General features: G+C 42.9%; 4 protein-coding genes and 1 pseudogene across 4 annotated transcripts; 1 reads left to right on the top strand and 4 right to left on the bottom strand.

Moving 5' to 3' along the window:
- Positions 1–14,669: 14,669 nt before the first annotated feature.
- LOC147438583 (fructose-bisphosphate aldolase 8, cytosolic pseudogene) lies at positions 14,670–15,050 on the bottom strand (annotated as a pseudogene).
- A 134-nt stretch (positions 15,051–15,184) lies between these two features.
- On the bottom strand, positions 15,185–15,805 carry LOC147438582 (fructose-bisphosphate aldolase, cytoplasmic isozyme-like). The gene is made up of 2 exons (XM_086484150.1): positions 15,481–15,805; positions 15,185–15,414 (listed from the first exon to the last, which is right to left on the bottom strand). Exons 1-2 carry the CDS (start codon positions 15,803–15,805, stop codon positions 15,185–15,187), a joined length of 555 nt encoding a protein of 184 aa, XP_086340276.1.
- A 345-nt stretch (positions 15,806–16,150) lies between these two features.
- LOC147438581 (uncharacterized) lies at positions 16,151–16,703 on the bottom strand. The gene has a single exon (XM_086484148.1). It carries the CDS (start codon positions 16,613–16,615, stop codon positions 16,151–16,153), a length of 465 nt encoding a protein of 154 aa, XP_086340274.1. The 5' UTR covers positions 16,616–16,703.
- Positions 16,704–17,435: 732 nt separating this feature from the next.
- On the bottom strand, positions 17,436–17,654 carry LOC147438580 (uncharacterized). Its single transcript, XM_086484147.1, has one exon. It carries the CDS (start codon positions 17,652–17,654, stop codon positions 17,436–17,438), a length of 219 nt encoding a protein of 72 aa, XP_086340273.1.
- Positions 17,655–18,067: 413 nt separating this feature from the next.
- Positions 18,068–18,434, top strand: LOC147438579 (small ribosomal subunit protein eS26y-like). Its single transcript, XM_086484146.1, has 2 exons — positions 18,068–18,132; positions 18,194–18,434. Exons 1-2 carry the CDS (start codon positions 18,068–18,070, stop codon positions 18,432–18,434), a joined length of 306 nt encoding a protein of 101 aa, XP_086340272.1.
- The last annotated feature ends 457 nt before the right edge of the window (positions 18,435–18,891 follow it).

Below are 18,891 nucleotides of genomic sequence, written 5' to 3'. Positions count from 1 at the left end.
ACTTACCGCATAATTTCCTCTTGTTGAGCTTGAGAAACTTGATAAGGAGGTTTATTAGGCGGTGAGGTTCCTAGAAGAAGCTCAATTGCATGGTCATCATCCCCTCGTTTTGGAGGCAATTCATTAGGGATGTTGTCAATAAAAACATCTTGGAATTCATTAAGGAAATTAGATAACCCTAATTCTTTTTTATTCCCTTTATTTTTATTTGACAAAACATTAGGTTCATTTTGAGAGTCTTTTACAATATCATGTACATGGAAATAGAGCTCTTTATTGACGTATCAAAATCTTGCTTATGTACAAGAGGTATAGTGTTACCTGACTCGTTAGCATATATGTACATGTCTTTGTCCCTGTACTTAAAGTAAATTTTCCTTTCAGGGAACTTGATGTTGGCCGCCATGCAATCAAACCAAGGTGCCCCTAGGATTAAGTCCTCATCCTTAAGGGGAGAGATGAAGAAATCCTCCAATTAAGGGAGTAACTGGTACTTCTTCTCCCTTGAAAGCACCATCTGCTGGTAGGGTATTTCCCATCTCAAAGGCTTGGATGCCTAGCTTAGTGGCCAACTCCGTGGACATGAAATTGTGAGTAGATCCATTGTCAAAGAGAATGAAAGCATCATGCTCTCTTACCTTTTCCCAAGCATGACATAGAGGAGATCCTTTGCGATGAGCATCTTCTTCTTGAACTTCAACTATGGAAGCTCTAGGAGGTTCATTGTGTGTGCTCTTTTGTGGGCAAGCACAATAAGCATGCCCTTGCTCCCCACATTTGAAACAATGGTTATCCTTGCGATAACGCTCTAGCTCTTTAGGAGAGAGTCTATTTTTGCCTTTGTAGACTCCTTTCTCCTTAGCTTTTTTGTTTGAAGTTGCCCTTGGGAGACTTTTGGACATGGTCCTTCCCCTTAGGCTCATTACTGTCTTTGCTTTCCATGGGCTTAAGATTTTTCTTAGCCCCTTGTTGGAAGTTTATTTATGAAGCCACCATAGTATGGTGTATGACTGCTGAAATAGTGCGAGGCCTTTGGGAGCTGACATACTCCGCCATATCTTCATATAAACCCGCACAAAATTGTTGTTTTTGCTCTCCAAAATCTATCCTTTTGTAGACAGTGACTTTGAGATGTAAATCCCAAAACTTGTCTACGTATTTGTGAATAGATTCATAGGTAGAGAGCTTCAAGCTTCGCCATTCGGTGAGTACTTTGTCTTTGGCATCGCTAGCCAAAAACTACTTCATAATGGAAGCTCTTAAAGCTTTCCATGTTCGTGGAGCTTCACGGTGTGCAGGCTAGACCACCATTGCCTGGCGGACTTTTGGAGATGCATGGCTACATGACGTATCTTAGAGGACTCCGTGAAGCCCTCATCCCCGAATGTTGCATCAAATTGTTGAATAAAGGCCAAGACTTTGTCCGTAGCACCAAAGGTGCCATCGTAGGTAAGAAGAGAGATACTCTTTCCTCCCTCTTTGAATTGTTTGAGCTTGGACGACCTCTTCCAAGCGGCATAGGATTTCCTATGGCCTTTCCTTTTGAGTTCTTTAGGAGTTGCACCGTCACTTCCTTCAGAAGAGGAGGAGGATGATGAAGATGGAGAAGAGGGTGACCTCTTTCTCGCCTTTTTCTTCTCATACTTCCTTTCTTCCTTCTTTGAATTATGTTGAGAAGGACTATGCGATGGTCTTCTCCGTTTAGGGGGTGTTGGAGAGCATTTTGCCCACCGTCTTCGTGGTGCCATCTCCGCTGAGGTGGCGAGAGATTCGCTTCTTTCTCATTCTTTTGGTGGGGGCTCTGCCATTGAGATTTGGGCTCTCCTTTGTGAGGGAGTTGCTCCCTCAACTTGTAAGCTTTTGAGCCCTTCGTATGGGTCCTCCTCTTCTCTCACCGTAGAGAGCCCTCTTTTAGAAATCTCACTAGGAGCTTTCATAGGCACTCCCTCTTCTAGGTGAGGAGATTGGAAAATCCCATGGATGCGTAATTGTTGTTGCACTTCTCCTCGAGGGATGGGTTGCCCATGGCTTGTTGAAGCCTAGTAACAAGATAGTTCACAAGCATAGGAGCATCATTAGTAGCTTGATCATTAGCAAAATCAAAGCCGTCAATATTAATTTCACTCTCTACTATTGTCAGACATCCTAACTAAGTTTTAGGTGTAAATTTTTACTTGTACTTTGGCACTTCAAGCCCTAGTTGCTGCTCCTCTTTAATTTCAAAGATAAGCACTCAAGCATCTATACACGTGGCTTAAAATATCATTAATTTCAAGGAATAGAAGAGAGGGTTTATCATAGCCCAGTCGGCATCGGTTCCTGTCAAGCTTCTAATAGCTCAATAATGGTTAAGCTGTAGGAAAGCCCCTTGGGACTCCATTATTAAGACCATAGCTCTCGACAGTGATACCCCATTAACTACGAAGCAGGCGCACCTCAAGGATAATAAATCCCTATTCTACTTACCCTCATGCAATTAATAATACCAACAGTTTTATAGCAAGCTTGAGGACCTCTCTTCTTGAGCAAGAAAAGAGAAACCGATAGCTTTGATACCAATGTAACATTTAATGGTCTAAATAGCTTGTAAATAGCGGAAAATAACTTAACATAGTGAGCATTTCATTAAGAGCAAGTTCCTAATGAGCATAGAAGAGTGCTTGGTTGGAGATAACAACACTAGCATAACACCTAATTAGTTTGGCATAACAATACTTGAAAGAGGGAGAGAAATAGAACCATTGACAATTACTGAGGACCGGATTTACATGGACCGGCCCCCCCTCCATTAGGCATTTGTATTATAGCTTCTCCCATTAAGAGAGACTTTGTACAATACAATTCTTTGTGTTCCTTGGTAAAAACTCGTTGGTGCAATGAAGATGGAAGCTTCATGCACCATACTTACATGTGATAACACATAACATCAATTCCCTCACGGCCTTAGACCCAAGACCTCACATGCCTTCAAAGATGGTGAGAGCTAGCGGGGTATGAGAGTAGATCTAGAGGAAGAAGGAGTATTCTTACAAGAAAGAAGTATTTCTCGCTCATAATAGCTTAGCATAGCTTAGTAATTAGCATGGTAGAGGATTGTCTCTTGGTTGGATTTGCATCACAAGCCAAGAGTTTGTTGGTGTAGGCCTCCCTTCTCACAAGCTTGGAGTAGATGAAGAGCTTTCCATTAAAGCTTGATAAGGAGATAGACTTTCTTTACTTCACACATGAGCTTGTGTGAATGTGTGTGGAATAATGCCTTCACAAATCAGCCTCCTCTCTCATCTTGGTCGACCCCTATTGCACTTTACTCATGCTGGCTTCCTATTGGCCCTTGAAAAGCTTAGCCAATAGCATTTGAGCAAGCTCTTTACTCTTGCTGGCTTCCTATTCGCATGTGAAATGTTTAGCCAATAGCATTTGAGAGGCCCAATCAAGAGCCTTGTGATAAGTGTCCATCCTTTTGCCTTTTGTAAAAGCTCAGATAATTAATTTAATTATCCGAATTCCTATTGTACCTTTTAGTCTTTTGGCCAATAGGAATTAAGCAAACCTATGGGCTGCTTAATTCTCATTGGACCTTTTGACTGTCCAATAATACTTTTAGGGAGACTAATTCTTATTGGTTGTTTTTTTAAGCATTTATAAAATAAGAACTTTAGTCTACACTAGCTGAGCTCTCATTGGTCCACCTCTATGTCCATCCAATATGATTCATGCAAGAATTGGAGGTTTTCATGCATGCCTGACATGTGTCCTATTTGCTTTGTGGAAAGGTAAACTGATGTGTGTGTGTGTGTGAGAGAGAGAGAGAGAGTGTGTTGTCTCTTTCCCAGCTTGCTCACTCTTCTATCCTTTCCCTGTAGCCACTTTGTTGATTTTAGCATTCAACACTTTATTCACTAAGAGTAGTTCCCATGGCCTAGGACTTTTAGAGTAAAAATTTGGAACTTTAGCCTTTGGAAGTCTTTAACAAACCTAAGGGTCTTTTAAACTCTTCCGGTGCACTTTTGTCTTTAAAAGAACATCCCCATCTGGATCCCTATTTCCCCTCCTTTGGATCCCCTGTTGGAGACAGGTCTGGCAGCCTTTCCAATATCTAGCCTTTGCTCACCTTGGTATCTCCCCATATTAAATGATCAGTTTAATATGAGAAAATCATTTGGGAAAGTAGATATTAGGTTTTTATGACACCTTGACATAATTTTCAATTCTTATTTTTCTTTATCTTGTGTGGAAAAGGCTTACAAAAATAATCTACTCTAGATTCTTTATAAATCAATTATCCGAGAAGCAGAGCAAAGGTCCGGTTGATGAGGATAATTGCGAAATAGCCCATTTAGGTTCCTAGCCTTTCCAAGGTTCCTTTTTACCAAACAATTAGAAGAGTTCTTTAATTGATTTAATTAACTTGGCATGAACAATACTTTTGCAAGAGAGAGAGCTTAGAGAACTTGACAACAATTGAGGACCGGATTTATGTGGAGCGGTCCCCCCTCCAATAGGCATTTGTATTATAGATTCTCCCATTAAGAGAGACTTGGTACAATACAATCTTTGTGTTCCTTGTGACCTAGGTGATGCAATGAAGAGGGAAAGCTTCATGCATCACGAGCATAACATAAACTATGTCAAAAGCATTAATAATCCCAAGCCTCAGTCCCAAGTACTCTAACACCTTCGAAGGTGAAGAGAGCTAGGGGGGAATGAGGGTAGGGAAGAGGAAGAAGAAACATTTCATAGGAGAAAGAATTAGTTCCTCAATTATCATAACTCTTATTGCTAGCATACATAATATCATAGTAATGAAGGTGGAGAAGATGGAAAGCTTAAGCACTGAAGCATGGCTCTTGGTTGGATTTGCATTCCATAGCCAAGAGTGTTGGTGTAGGCTCTCAACCTCTCTAGTTTCTTGGAGAAGGAGAGGGAGCTCTTGCACTTTGCACCACACACAATGAGAGTGTGTGTGAGTGTGTGTGGGAGAGTATACCCCTCGAGCAACCCCCTAGCTTGCTTTGGTCGACCCCCCCCCTTGTAGCTCATGCTTGAAGATCATTGGACCCCTCCAGGCCCTAGCCAATCACAAGCAAGAGGCATACCAAGCTAGCATGCTAGTCTTGGGACAAGTGTCCCCCTTTCCCCTTTGAGAGAGAGGAGTTGATAAATGCAAAAACAATCAATTAAATTAACTAATTTGTCATTGGACCCCTTGGGAGGCCAACCAATAGGCTTTAGGCACAACATGAGGGCAACAAGAGGAGGAGCTTGGAAAGTGTCCCTTTTTCTTTGTTTGTACCAAGCTTGCCTTGTGTGAGGGTGTGTGTGTTCTCTATCATCCCCTTAGCTTTAGGGCTCTTGCCCCTCTCTTGTAGGGATGGGATTTGACTTTTTGGACACCTTACCCCCAAGCACCTTAGTCATCAAGCATGACAAAGCACCTCAAGCCTGGGTAGTGTTCCCATAAGCACCTCAGGTTCCCTAGTCATCAAGCATGACAAGCACCTTAGTCATCAAGCATCTCAAGCACCTTAGATATCGAGCACAACAAGCACCTTAGTCAACAAGCACGACAAGCACCTCAAGCTTGGGCCATGTTCCCCCCTCAAGCTCAGCCCTAGCTTACCTAAGGTCAAAGGACTTTTTAACACTAACCTTTGGAGGTCTTTAATGAAGATAACCCTAAGGTCTTTAAGCTCCATTAGCTAGCCTTGATCTTTGACATACCATCTCTCATTTGGACCCCTTTACCGTTGGCCCCGTGTTGAGATAGATCTGAAAGCACATGTCTATATTCTAACCTTTGTTCCCGTTTATTCTCCCACATTAAATGATCAATTTAATATGAGAAAATCATTTGGGTTGGTTAGATGTTATATTTTATGACATTACCTCTCTCTTGAAATCATAGTCGTCCTCGACTATGAGGTAGAAGAGATAAAGCCTTAGTCATTAGTCAATCTTGCTTAGCGAGTAGAGGATCCCTTTTTACCCTATGACATCTTTCCAAGATGGATGACTAATACATTTGGTGCTTGGGAGACATAACTGCCACAAGCATGTTTGCTCTTTAGTCCATTTCATTCTTCTAAGTAGAGTGAAAAATTCTACTTGGTGTTTGAGAGACGTCGTCATCACAAACATGATTCTAAGCATGCACACTGTTTAAATTTGTGCACAATAAAAAGAGAATTAGTCTTATAAGACAAAAAACATTGATCATATGAAAGAAATTTGTACATTTTCTTACTCTAATGTAGCATTGTGAGCATTGACAAGGTTCATACTATCCTTAAGCTTTATTCCTTGCATCCATCTAGCATCTTTAAAAGGATAATTTTTGAACTTAATAAGATAGTGTCAGATAATCTTACCATATCGTAGTAGCTTGTCTTCATGTCGAAGGATAGCTTCGGGTTGTAGCACTTCTTCTTGGTCTTCAATTGTGGGAGAGTCTTCAATAATTGGTTCACTTGGTAGGCTCACATGAAAAGCATTGTGTATGAGCCAATGGTTGGGCAACTTGAGTTGATAAGCCATCTCATTCATGGGCTTCAAGATTTGGAAAGGACAATAGTATCTTTTTGCTAATTTAGCATGATACTTTTGATGGCCCGTATGTTTTTTGCCCATTGTTTGCCTCAATCGAGCCTTGGGAAACTTAAGTAAGACCCAATCATTTTGTTTGAACGTTAAGGCCCTTTTGTGCTTGTCAGCAACAGCTTTTTGCCTTTGTTGAGAGATAAATATAGCCTCCTTATTTTTTTGAAAAGATTTTGGTAGGTCACAGCTATACTCATTGGCAGCGAAGATCTTCCCATGTACTTTAAGTAGCAAGGGACTTTTAGGTCTTCCCTCATTTCAAAAGGTGCTTTTACTGTAGAAGTATGTACATTAGTATTGTACGCATACTCTACAAGAGGTAAGTACTTTTTCCATTGTGAGCGTTGATATACTTCTGTAACATAAGTCTTAAGTAGATCGAGTATCATAAGATGGCTATCTCACATTGGCCATCCGTTTGTGGGTGATAGGCTAAAGAGAAATTCAATTGTGTTCCTAAATTTTCAAAGAGACCTTTCCAAAAATTATTGGTCATTCTAGGATCTCTATCCGACACGATGGATGTTGGCAATCCATGGTGTTTGAAAATCTATGATATGAAGAGAGTTGCCATTTGGTGTGCCTTAATAGTCTTTTTGAGAGGAATACAATGTGCTTGCTTGCTAAACCTATCGACTATTGTCCATATTCCCGTATTCCCATGAATAGACTTGGGTAATCCAAATATAAAATCCATGGATATACTCTCCCATGGTGAATTTGGGATAGGTAATGGCTGGAGCAATCCAGGTTGCTTCCATCTATCATACTTGGTCTTTTGGCATACCACACATTTTGAAACATACTCTTGTCCACTTTCATGGTAGGCCAATAGAAATACGTCTCTACTCCTTGGAGAGTAGGTTAAATGCCCCTATGCCCCACATAGGGAGGAGCATGGGATTCATACATGACTTTCTTTCGAAGGGAGTGGGTAATACATAGCCTATTGCCGTGGAGAAGATAACCATCTTGCAAGGTGAATGGTTCCTCTTTCTTCCCCAAAGCAAGGGCTGACATTATGTCTCTATAGTCAAGGTCAGTAGCATACTCATCTATCATAGAAGATAGATCATTGTGAGTAGCTATAGACACCGCATTAACCTTTGGTCTTCGTGAAAGTGCATCGGCCACTTGATTGTGCTTACTCGTAGTGTGAGCAATATGAAAATTGAATTGCAAAAGAAAATTTGCCCACCTCATTTGTTTGTCGAAAAGCTTGGTTTGTGTCATGAAGTACTTGAGACTTTGGTGGTCGGTTCATAGAATAAATGGAGTCCCCAATAAATAGTATGTCCATGTGTTTAGGGCATGTAGAACAACTAAAAGCTCTTCTCATAAATGCCTAAGACACGTTCATCTGTATTGACTTCGGCTCTCATATGCTATGGCATGCCTTCTTGAAGCAAGACTGCTCCAAGGCAATCACCACAAGCATCACATTGGACCTCAAATGGCTTTGAGAGATCCGGAAGCATGAGGACTGGTTGGGAGGTAAGCTTCTCTTTGAGCTTGTCAAAAGCATTTTGCTCCTTAGCAGTTCATAAATACTTAATGCTCTTCTTTGTTAAGTCATGTAATGGTCCTGCTATTTGAGAGAATTTTGCTTTGAAGCGTCTATAGTATGCACACATAGTAATAAAGCTTCTTAGATCATGTAGATTCCTTGGATTAGGCCATGCTTTTATCACCTCTAACTTCGATGGATCCATCCGGATACCATCTTCAGAGATAGATGACCTAAGTATTGGATCCCTTGGAGGAAAAATTCGTTTTTCTTTTGGTTGAGAAAAAGCTTGTTCTCCCTCAATGCTTGCAAAATCACTTGGAGATGCTGCTCATGTTCCTCCAAGGACTTGGAGTAGATGATGATATCATCAAAGAACACTCTAGTGAATTTGCAGTAGGGTCTAAATATTTTCTCCATTAATTGATTGAACGTGGCTGTTGCATTAGTCAATCCAAAAGGCATGACTAGATATTCATAAAGACCAAAAGTTGTACGAAACACGGTCTTTAAGATATCTTCATCCACTATCCTTATTTGATGATAGCCACTTTTAAGGTTGTAGGTAGAGCCTTGTAGCTTATCAAACAGATCTTCTACCCGAGGCATGGGAAATCTATTTTTGATAGTGACATGGTTTAGTGCTCGATAGTCCCCACACATATGGTATGTACCATCTTTCTTTTGCACTAAAAGGACTAGAGAAAAAAAGGAGAGGAGCTAGGACTCACCCATCTCCCATCTCAAAAGCTTGAATGCCCAACTTGGTGGCCAACTCCATTGATATGAAGTTGTGAGTAGAGGTAGGGTCAAACAAGATGAAGGCATCATGCTCCCTTACCTTTCCCCAAGCATATGAGAGAGGTGCACCTTTGCTGCACTTTGCAATGAGCATCCTCTTTTGGAGCTTCGATGGTGGAAGCTCTAGGAGTCTCATTGGGGCAAGAACGATAGCCATGTCCTTGCTCCCCACACTTAAAACATTTATGGTCCTTGGGAAAAGCTTCAAGCTCTTCAGGAGAGAGTTTGTTTTTACCTTTGTAAACTCCCTTATCCTTGGACCGATTGTTGTTGTTATTGTTGGAATTGCCTTGGGAAGAATTTTGGACATTGGTGGTCCCCTTTGCATCATTTTTGTCTTTGTTTTCCATGGGCTTGACATTTTGTCTAGCTGCTTGTTCGAAATTGATGTGTGAAGCAACCATGGTGTGGTGGATTACTTCGGTAATAGAACCAAGCGGTTGGGAGTTGACATACTCGGCCATCTCTTTAGGTAATCCCACACAAAACTGTTGCTTTTGCTCGGCAAAGTCTATCTTTTGGAAGACGTAGCCTTGAGATGTAAATCCCAAAACTTGTCCACATATTTGTGAATAGACTCATGGGAGAGAAGCTTCAAACTGCGCCATTCGATAAGAACTTTGTCCTTTGCATCGTAAAGAGTAGTGGAGTGGGTCTAATATTGCAGAGTTGCTGAGGATAGCTCCTTTCAGACTTCTTATGGCTCAATAATGGTAAATCCATAGGCAAGTCTAAAAAGACTCCATTATTAAGACCAAAGCTCCCGAGGTGTGCACCATATCCCACATAGTTGACTCAACAAAATCGATGATAAATTCTAGTCCCACTTACCCTCATAATTTTAACAAAATCAACCATTAATAGGCTACTAAAGGACCTATCTTCTTAAGAAAGAAAAGAGAAACCATTAAAAGCATGAACAATCCCAAGCCTCAGTCCCAAGGATTCAAACACCTTCGAAGGTGAAGAGAGCTAGCGGGGAATGAGGGTAGGGAAGAGGAAGAAGAAACATTTCATAGGAGAAAGAATTAGTTCCTCACTTATCATCACTCTTATTGATAGCATACATAATAACATAGTAATGAAGGTGGAGAAGATGGAAAGCTTAAGCATTGAAGCATGGATGTTGGTTGGATTTGCATTCCATAGCCAAGAGTGTTGGTGTAGACTCTCAACCTCTCTACTTGCTTGGAGAAGGAGAGGGAGCTCTTGCACTTTGCACCACACACATTGAGAGAGTGTGTGAGTGTGTAGGGGAGAGTATATCCTCAAGCAACCCCCTAGCTTGCTTTGGCCGACCCCCCCCCTTGTAGCTCATGCTTCAAGCTCATTGGACCCCTCCAGGCCTAGCCAATCACAAGCAAGAGGCATATCAAGCAAGCATGCTAGTCTTGGGACAAGTGTCCCCCTTTCCTTTTTGAGAGAGAGGACTTGATAAATACAAAAACAATTAATTCAATTAACTAATTTTTCATTGGACCCCTTGGGAGGCCAACCAATAGGCTTTAGGCACACCATGAGGGAAGCCTGAGGAGGAGCTTGACAAGTGTCCCTTTTGCTTTCTTTGTACGTGTGTTCTCTCTCATCCCCCTAGCTTTAGGGCTTGTCCCCCTCTCTTGTAGGGATGGCATTTGACTTTTTGAAAACCTTACCCCCAAGCACCTTAGTCAACAAACATGACAAAGCATCTCAAGCCTATGTAGTGTTCCCACAAGCACCTCAAGCATCTTAGCCATCAAGCACGACAAGCAACTCAAGCTCCTTAGTCATCAACCACGACAAGCACCTCAAGAACCTTAGTTATCGAGCTGACAAGCACCTCAAACACATTAGTCAACAAGCACAACAAGCACCTCAAGCTTGGGCCGTGTTCCCCCCTCAAGCTCAACCCTAGCTTACCTAAGGTCAAAGGACTTTTTAACACTAACCTTTGGAGGTATTTAATGAAGCTAACCCTAAGGTCTTTAAGCTCCATTAGCTAGCCTTGCTCTTTGACAAACCATCTCTCATTTGGACCCCTTTACCATTGGCCCCGTGTTGAGATAGATCTAAAAGCACATGTCTATATTCTAACCCTTGTTCCCGTTTATACTCCCACATTAAATGATCAATTTAATATGAGAAAATCATTTGGATTGGTTAGATATTATATTTTATGACACTCTTTCTCATTTTTTCTTTCACTCTCAAGTGTGCAAGAATGGCTAAACAAGTGTTCTCGCACTCCCTCTCACATGGGAGCCCTAGGGTGGGTTTCCTTGCACAAGAACTTGGGTATGGATGCCTTGCTATCTTGAGAAAAACTTTCCCCCCTTCCCTTTGACTTGTCTTTGGTAAGGGTGCACCCACACACACACACACACACACACACACACACACACACACACAAACACATTTCCACAAAGCAAGTGCAAGCTACCTTGGACATGTGGCCTGGCCAAAGTTGGAAGAGAAGTTCTAGGGTCAACTTACCAAAAATGGTGGGGCTGATCTAACTAGAATTTTTAATTTCCCTTTACACTTAAAAAAACCATAGACTTACGTTTAGTTTTACTGGCTTGGGTGCAAGACCTTTGTAGTATTCTTTGGAGACTTTATGAAGCTGACACGAGCTAGAGCCTACTTACTAATTTCAAACTTGCTAAATTAAACGGACTCTAGTGAAGGCCAGACTCACCCTTGGGCTTTAGAACTTCACCTCGTACCCAAAACTTAACACATTGTTTTGGAGGTACCACAAAGTTGGTTCCAAAACCTACTAAATTTACACTAACTTTAGTGAATTTTAACTTTACCCTAAGGCTTTTCAATCTTCATACTTGGAGTCTAATGAGTAATTTTAACTATTTAAAATTAACACAACTAGGTTTTATTCTTAGACCCATATAATTGCTCTAAGTGATCTCTTTTGTTGTGTACCTTTGATTAAGACGAGTTCTACCAAACATCGAGCAAACTTATCTGAGCAAACTCAAAACCGAGCAAAGTTATCAAGTGAGTTTCTCACATATATATATACTTCTTTTCTAAAAAGAGATATCAGAGAGAGAGAGAGAGAGAGAGAGAGAGAGAGAGAGAGAGAGAGAGAGAGAGAGAGAGAGAGATTTCTCTAAACCCAAACACTAAATGTCAGCACCATTGCTCCCCAATCATGATTATACAAATCTAGTCGTCCTTATACATGTGTCACCATTGCTAGCAAAAATATGTTTTTTTGAAAATTTAAATATAGATCAATTGAACAGCTTAGTTCACAAAGATGGAAGACTCCTTTCCATTTTGGATTATTGTTTGGAAAAATCTAGCAGATGTCTAGAAGGCCATAATTTGTTTGCGGAAAATTTCAATCTCCTTTGAGTTTGTGTCTGCTTAAGACAAGGTGATAAGGAAATCTTGCTAGTTGGATGAGGGAAAGGGTTGCATCATATGGACATCGCATTTTTTGCAGATGATAGAGACTTGCCAAACCAAGAGCTACCATGTATGTCCACTAGGAAGAGTGCTAATAAGTGATAGAAGATGCTTAGATCTCTCTCTCTCTCTCTCTCTCACTCACTTAAAAAAAAAAAGAGAAATAATATCACTATTACCGACTATTTTCAACATATACAAAACATCTTTACAACAAAATGTTGAGCTTGGAGGATATCCAAGAAAAAGTCTTTTCACTTTCAGGGACCAAAGCTAACTAGATCTACTTCGATTTTTGACTTATCTTTCTTCTCTTTCACTTCACCTTGCTCATTCTCCCACTTAAGTTTTAGTCCTCATGAAAACCAAGCCAATGTGTGAGCACAACCAAACTACCTTGTAGGATCTTCTCTCTCTCTCTCTCTCTCTCTCTCTCTCTCTCTCTCTCTCTCTCTCTCTCACACACACACACACACACACACACACACACACACACACACACACAAAACTCTTTGAAAAAGTTTGCGTCTCTTTCAATTTTTAGATTTCAAGTCCGCTAAAATATAGTGCTAAGAGCTGATTGAAAACTCAAAACAACCAATTGAAAGGAGGGAAAGAAGGATAAAATCCGGTTTGAAAATTCAAGAAAATAGAGTTCAATTGTAAAAAATGCCATTGTTTTGAGAAATTTCCTCTATGGATGTTTGTAAAATTCATTTTTCTTGAACACTGTCTAAAGCATGTGAGCCGGTGCTCTCTCTCTCTCTCTCTCTCTCTCTCTCTCTCTCTCTCTCTCTCTCTGACACGCTCATCATACACTCATTAGAAGTATAACAAGCTGATATTTGTCCAAAAATGATTTGCGAGAAAAACCCAACAACAATACCACAAAGTAAAACTTACTTTAGCAACGCTACATTCCAGAGAGGCACCTACCTAAGATTGATTAATTAGCTAATTCTCTGGAATCTCAACATCCCCATCGTCAATCTCTGTTTTCAAATCCTTGGGATCCCTGCCATCCACAGAGAAACCCACAGAAACGCAGTACCCAGAATTTCCTTTACTGTGCCAGCAAGCTCCTTTGCCATTGAACGGGGACGCATCACCTGGGCTATCTCGATCACATCATCAAGAGAAATGTTGCCATTGTGCTTGATGTTCTTAAATGTATAAGGAGAAGGAAGAGGAATCTGCAGGTCAAAAACCAGCTAAGAGCTCATGGGGCACACTAGCATGGAGCAAAACCTTGTCGCCAATGCTAGGACTGAGGGGAAAGCAGAAGACGAAGAAAAAGGCAATCGAGTGCTGCAGTCGCTTGCATGGTCAGATTAATAGGAGGAATTCCGTCAATGCAATTATGCAAGTATCTAGCAATCATGAGGAGCATCTGCTGTATAACAATGTCATAAATGCAAACGATGGCATCTCTGGGTTTCTGTCAGTGGGATTCATCATTGTGGGTAGGAATCTAATGTCAGAGCTCACCCTCTTTGAGATTAGGAAGAGAGATAATTGTTGCACAAAACTCAGAGCGGATTAACAAAGGCCCTTAGCACTAATCATAAGCAACTCCAGCCGTCTTCAAAGACCGTGTTCACACCAGAGCACAGGCGCCCACCATAGCAACACTCGTTCTTGAGCAAGGATTATAGCGCGTTTAGCTACTATTTCAGTCCCGCGAGGAGCAACAACAGCAGCAATGCATTCATCTTCTTCCTATCGCGCTCAGGCTCCTTGAGGGCTTTGATCACAAGAGAAGCGGTGCTAATTGCTCCCCTAGTTCTAGTCCTGCTCTAGTTCAGCATCACCATTGAGGGAGCCACCCGGAAACTCCAGTAGACGGTAGACATGAAGCTGAGTGATGCATGTTTTGTGCCCACGATGAAGATGCAAGGCTGATAAAGCAAGGGTAGCAAGAATATGAGGAGGTGGTTTTTGTTTGTTTAATAGGAGGGGAGGTTGGAGCTCCCTTTTCATTGGCACCCAAGATCGGGCCTCTGGGTCTGTCGCCCAAGAAGGTAGGAGAGGACATTGCCAAGGAGACTGCCATGGACTGAAAGGGCCTGCGCGTTATTGTCAAGCTCACTGTCCAGAATCGTCAAGCCAAGGTCGATGCCATCCCTTCCACTATCTGCGAGGGATCCAATTTAAGCGGCATCTCTATTGGTTTCCTCTCCTTTCTTTCTGCTGCTTCTGCTTCCGATTCCGCAACCCTGTGTCCCTCTCTCTCTCTCTCTCTCTCTCTCTCTCTCTCTTTACTAGGAATAAACGGTAGCTAAATTAAATCATGATAAAGATGTCTGTTACATAAACCTCAAAAAAATAGCCCATTTGATTCGTTTTGCAGCCATCCCCGCACCTAAACATTATTACAGAACATGAAACATCATTGCAATCAAAACTCAACAGCTCAAGCATAGGAGAGCTAATACTTGTAGTTGGCAACATGAAGCGATTCATCAGTGCCAACACCCTTAGCAGCATCTCCAGCATACTTGCCAAGGACAGCCTCAGAGTTGGCCTTGCATCGGGCAAGCAAAGGAGCTTGTGCTGCAGGAATGTTTTCCTTCTTTCCAGCCCAAGTCTTCCAAGTGCTGGCTTGCAATGCTCGTCCAAATGAGAAAGAAAGTGGCCATGGCTTCTTGATATCCAGCTCATTCATGGCATTCAAATTCAAAGTTTCTTCTTCCTCACTTTGACCGCCCGACAAGAACATGACACCAGGAACAACAGGAGGAATCGTCCTTTAAAGTGCTTGTACTGTGTATTTGGCTATCTCCGGAGGGGTTGTCTTTGGCGCTTTAGAGCGAGGAGTAACCATGTTTGGCTTCAACAAGGTGCCCTCCAAGAGTACATGATGATCGCTCAAAGCCTTGTAGACAACAGCAAAAGCACAATCTCCGTCACGGCAGCACATTTCTTAATATCATGGGGCCCATCCACAAGAATCTCAAGCTCAAGAATGGGGACTAGACCATTCTCTTGGCATATGATGGCATAGCGAGCCAACCCATTTGCATTCTCAAGTATGGCAAGAGGAGACGGCTCAGTTGGACCAATATTCTTGAGCACAGCTCTCCACTTCGCAAATCGCGCTCCAACATTATAATATTGCTGGCAGCGTTGGGCAAGGCCGTCCAGTCCCTGAGTGGTTGTCTAACCTCCATCAGTGTCTGCAAGGTCGACAGTGCCCTTATCTACCTTGATGCCGGGGACTACTCCACAAACGGCACTCGCTATTTTTTGATAGAGGGTTTCCTCAAAGAGAATGAGACCACAAAGGTACTGGAGGGCATTTGGGGCAGTAAAAAGAGGCTCCCGGAGAGCTTGCCTGTTTGACTCTACATTATCCACATGTATACTTGCCAAACGCTTTCCAACAATCCCTGTGCTCTCATCGGCTGCCAGGATGCCCTTGCCAAGGGTCGCAATGTACTTGGCAGTGGCAATAAGCTCAGCTGCGTATTTGCCCTCAAACGCGGCCATGGCAGCTAGCAGGGTAGATACTAGAGGTATCTCTCTCTCTCTCTCTCTCTCGCTGTCTCTCTCTCTCTCTCTCTCTCTCTCTCTCTCTCTCTCTCTCTCTCTCTCTCTCTCTCTCTCTCTCTCTCTCTCTCTCTCTTTTGACTGGAAGCAGTACACACATCAATAAAATTACATACAAGTCTAAGGTTTGAGTAAGCAGGTCCACTGAGTCTTACTGAGGATTGAATGATGAAGCTATCTATAATACACACATTTGACTTTTAAATGCACCACATTTACATACATAACTGCAAGGGAACGGATGAGCCACATCCGCTTAGAAAAGACAAAAGGCTATTTTTCTCATCAATCTTCTTGGAGGCCACTGAGGACAATGGAGCCGACAAATAGAGCTCCAGCAACTGCAACCAGAAGCCCATCAAAGGCAGTTTGAGCCACAGCAAGAGCTGTGCTATCATCGGGTACTACAACCAATGTCACAATAGATAGGACAATGAGAGGCAATGACAGAGATGCGAGAAGTGTAGGTGACGATGTTGCAAAGCTCTCTGCAAAGCTCAACAAACCAAGATCCTCGGCCTTCGACAACAAACCCATCTTCTCTATTGAGGAGAGAGTGAGGCCAACACTCTTTTCCTTTGAAAGAAGCCCTGCCTTCTCTACTTGGCTAAGAAGCTTCTTCTTCTCCAGCTTCTGCACAATGTTCATAGGTGCGGCCTCTGTATTTTTGGCAAACATCTCGGCTCCAAACCATGTTTTGTTCCAATCAGAATCATATGCATTCACCTTGTTTTTGGGCGCCATAGCCATGACCTTCAGAGTGTGATGAGAAGCAGAGGAAGAAGGCGGCGATCAAGATCGGGGCCTCAATGGAGGAGCCAAAGAGAGGCCACACAGAGAGGAGACCTCGCAGGAGGAGAGAAGAGGGCACCTGCATGGCTCTGTCTTGTTGCTACTGCAAGCCATCATCAAAGGCCCCAAACCATCTCGCGGCGATGGCGTGCCTCTGTGGCCTACACACGCAAATCTCTCTCTCTCTCTCTCTCTCTCTCTCTCTCTCTCTCTCTCTCTCTCTCTCTCTCTCTCTCTCTCTCTCTCTCTCTCTCTCTCTCTCTCTCTCTCTCTCTCTCTCTCTCTCTCTCTCAAAACTCAACTCTCTCAAAGAGCGCGCGCCAAACTCAACTCTCTCAAAGAGCGCCGGCGCGCGCTCTTTGAGAGAGTTGAGTTTTGAGAGAGAGAGAGAGAGAGAGAGAGAGAGAGAGAGAGAGAGAGAGAGAGAGAGAGAGAGAGAGAGAGAGAGAGAGAGAGAGAGAGAGAGAGAGAGAGAGAGAGAGAGAGAGAGAGAGAGAGAATTAACAATTGGAACCATTGGCTTCGCTTCAGTTACCTGCAGAGTTATATTTCTAAGGGGGCCGACTTTAGAGTAGAAAATCTTGCCGCAGCTGAGCACAGTGGGAGATGGCAGCAGACAACAGTTGAAGCGCAAGAGCAAGTGGAGAAGAAGACGTGGGAGCTGATGCATCACCTACAGAAGCGCAAGCCAACGTCGAGTCAGGTGGTAGGGTTTGTGACGCTCCTGGTGGGGGCGGGTGTGGTGGTGGTGGCAGTGATGGCGTCGCTGCTGCTACTGTTAAGCCCAATGCTGGTGCCCGTAGGCTTCTTGGTTGATGGCGCTGTGCACGGCAGGCGCCCTCATAGCCGGAGGGGTAGCCATAACGGCCGTTTCTGTGGTGTTGTGGGTAGACACCCTGATGTTTCCCAGCAGCTGGACAGCGCCCGATTCCGCATCTAGGACGTGGCTAATGGGATGTGATGCAAGGCGCATGACTTGGCCAGCTTCGCCCTTCATCCCTCCTCTCACAGCGACAGCGCTGGCGCCGAGGCTGCCCCGGGAGCTTAAGACTACCACAATTCTCTTTTCCTATTCCACTAGGCGGCTTGCAATTCTCTTTGTCAAGGTCCCGCCCTATAAAGATGTAAACCGAAATACTAGTAGAAATTTTCAATTTTCAAAAATATTTGAACTATTTTCTTAAAAAAGAGAGAGATAGAGAGACAGACAGAGAAAAACCCTTGCGCTCTTTGATAGAGTTGAGTTTTTTTAGAGAGAGAGAGAGAGAGAGAGAGAGAGAGAGAGAGAGAGAGAGAGAGAGAGAGAGAGAGAGAGAGAGAGAGAGAGAGAGAGAGAGAGAGAGAGAGAGAGAGAGAGAGAGAGAGATCCACGCCCAAGAGGAAGTAGAAGCAGTTGCGGCATAAGCAGTCATGGTGGTCAAGCGTCGTAATGGTGGACGTAACAAGCACGGAAGAGGCCACACCAACCCCATCAGGTGCTCTAGCTATGGGTGATGTGTGCCCAAGGACAAGGCTGTCAAGCGATTTCGTTGTAAGGACCATTGTTGAACAAGCTATTGTGCGAGATGTGCAAGATGCTTGCCTTTATGATGGGTACGCACTTCCCAAGCTTTACGCCAAAATGCAATACTACGTTTCATGTGCCATTCATTCTCACGTTGTCCGTGTGAGATCCCGCATAGCAAGAAGAGTTCGCGAGCCACCACAGAGGTTTAGATGCGATGAGGATATGCAGAACCAGAATCAGTGTACTAGTGTTCTTGCTGTTAGAAAGTGAAGAGGTGTCTAATTAGTGCATAAGCCAGGAGAGGAAGAAGGCTCATGAACATTGACTTCTATCGTAGAACTCTTAGAAGACGCATGCTACGAGCATTGCCACTGTGGTTGAAGCCATCAATTGGATGGACGTTGAGGGACTTTTGAGTCTTTTGGACAGGCTTGTATTTGATGTTTTGGAAATGTCTTTGTAAAGTTTTTCAGAGAGAGAGAGAGAGAGAGAGAGAGAGAGAGAGAGAGAGAGAGAGAGAGAGAGAGAGAGAGAGAGAGAGAGAGAGTTGGACTTGCTTCTGAGACTCTGAGAGTGCATAACAGAGAGAAGCCCTGCGAGTGAGCAAGAGACACGACACTGAAAATTTTCTAAACTCGGCCACTGAGAGTGATTGACCAGTGCTTGAAAAAAACTTTTTTCCAAAAACTTCTCAAAACCTACATGTTAGAAACAATAGAGGTAAACT

The sequence above is a fragment of the Adiantum capillus-veneris genome, chromosome 16 (assembly GCF_014529385.1).
Source record: "Adiantum capillus-veneris isolate H3 chromosome 16, ASM1452938v2, whole genome shotgun sequence".
In the NCBI taxonomy this organism is placed as follows: Eukaryota; Viridiplantae; Streptophyta; class Polypodiopsida; order Polypodiales; family Pteridaceae; genus Adiantum; species Adiantum capillus-veneris.
Note: the sequence above shows the minus strand (reverse complement) of the source record. Positions and strands in the feature narration are given on the sequence as shown.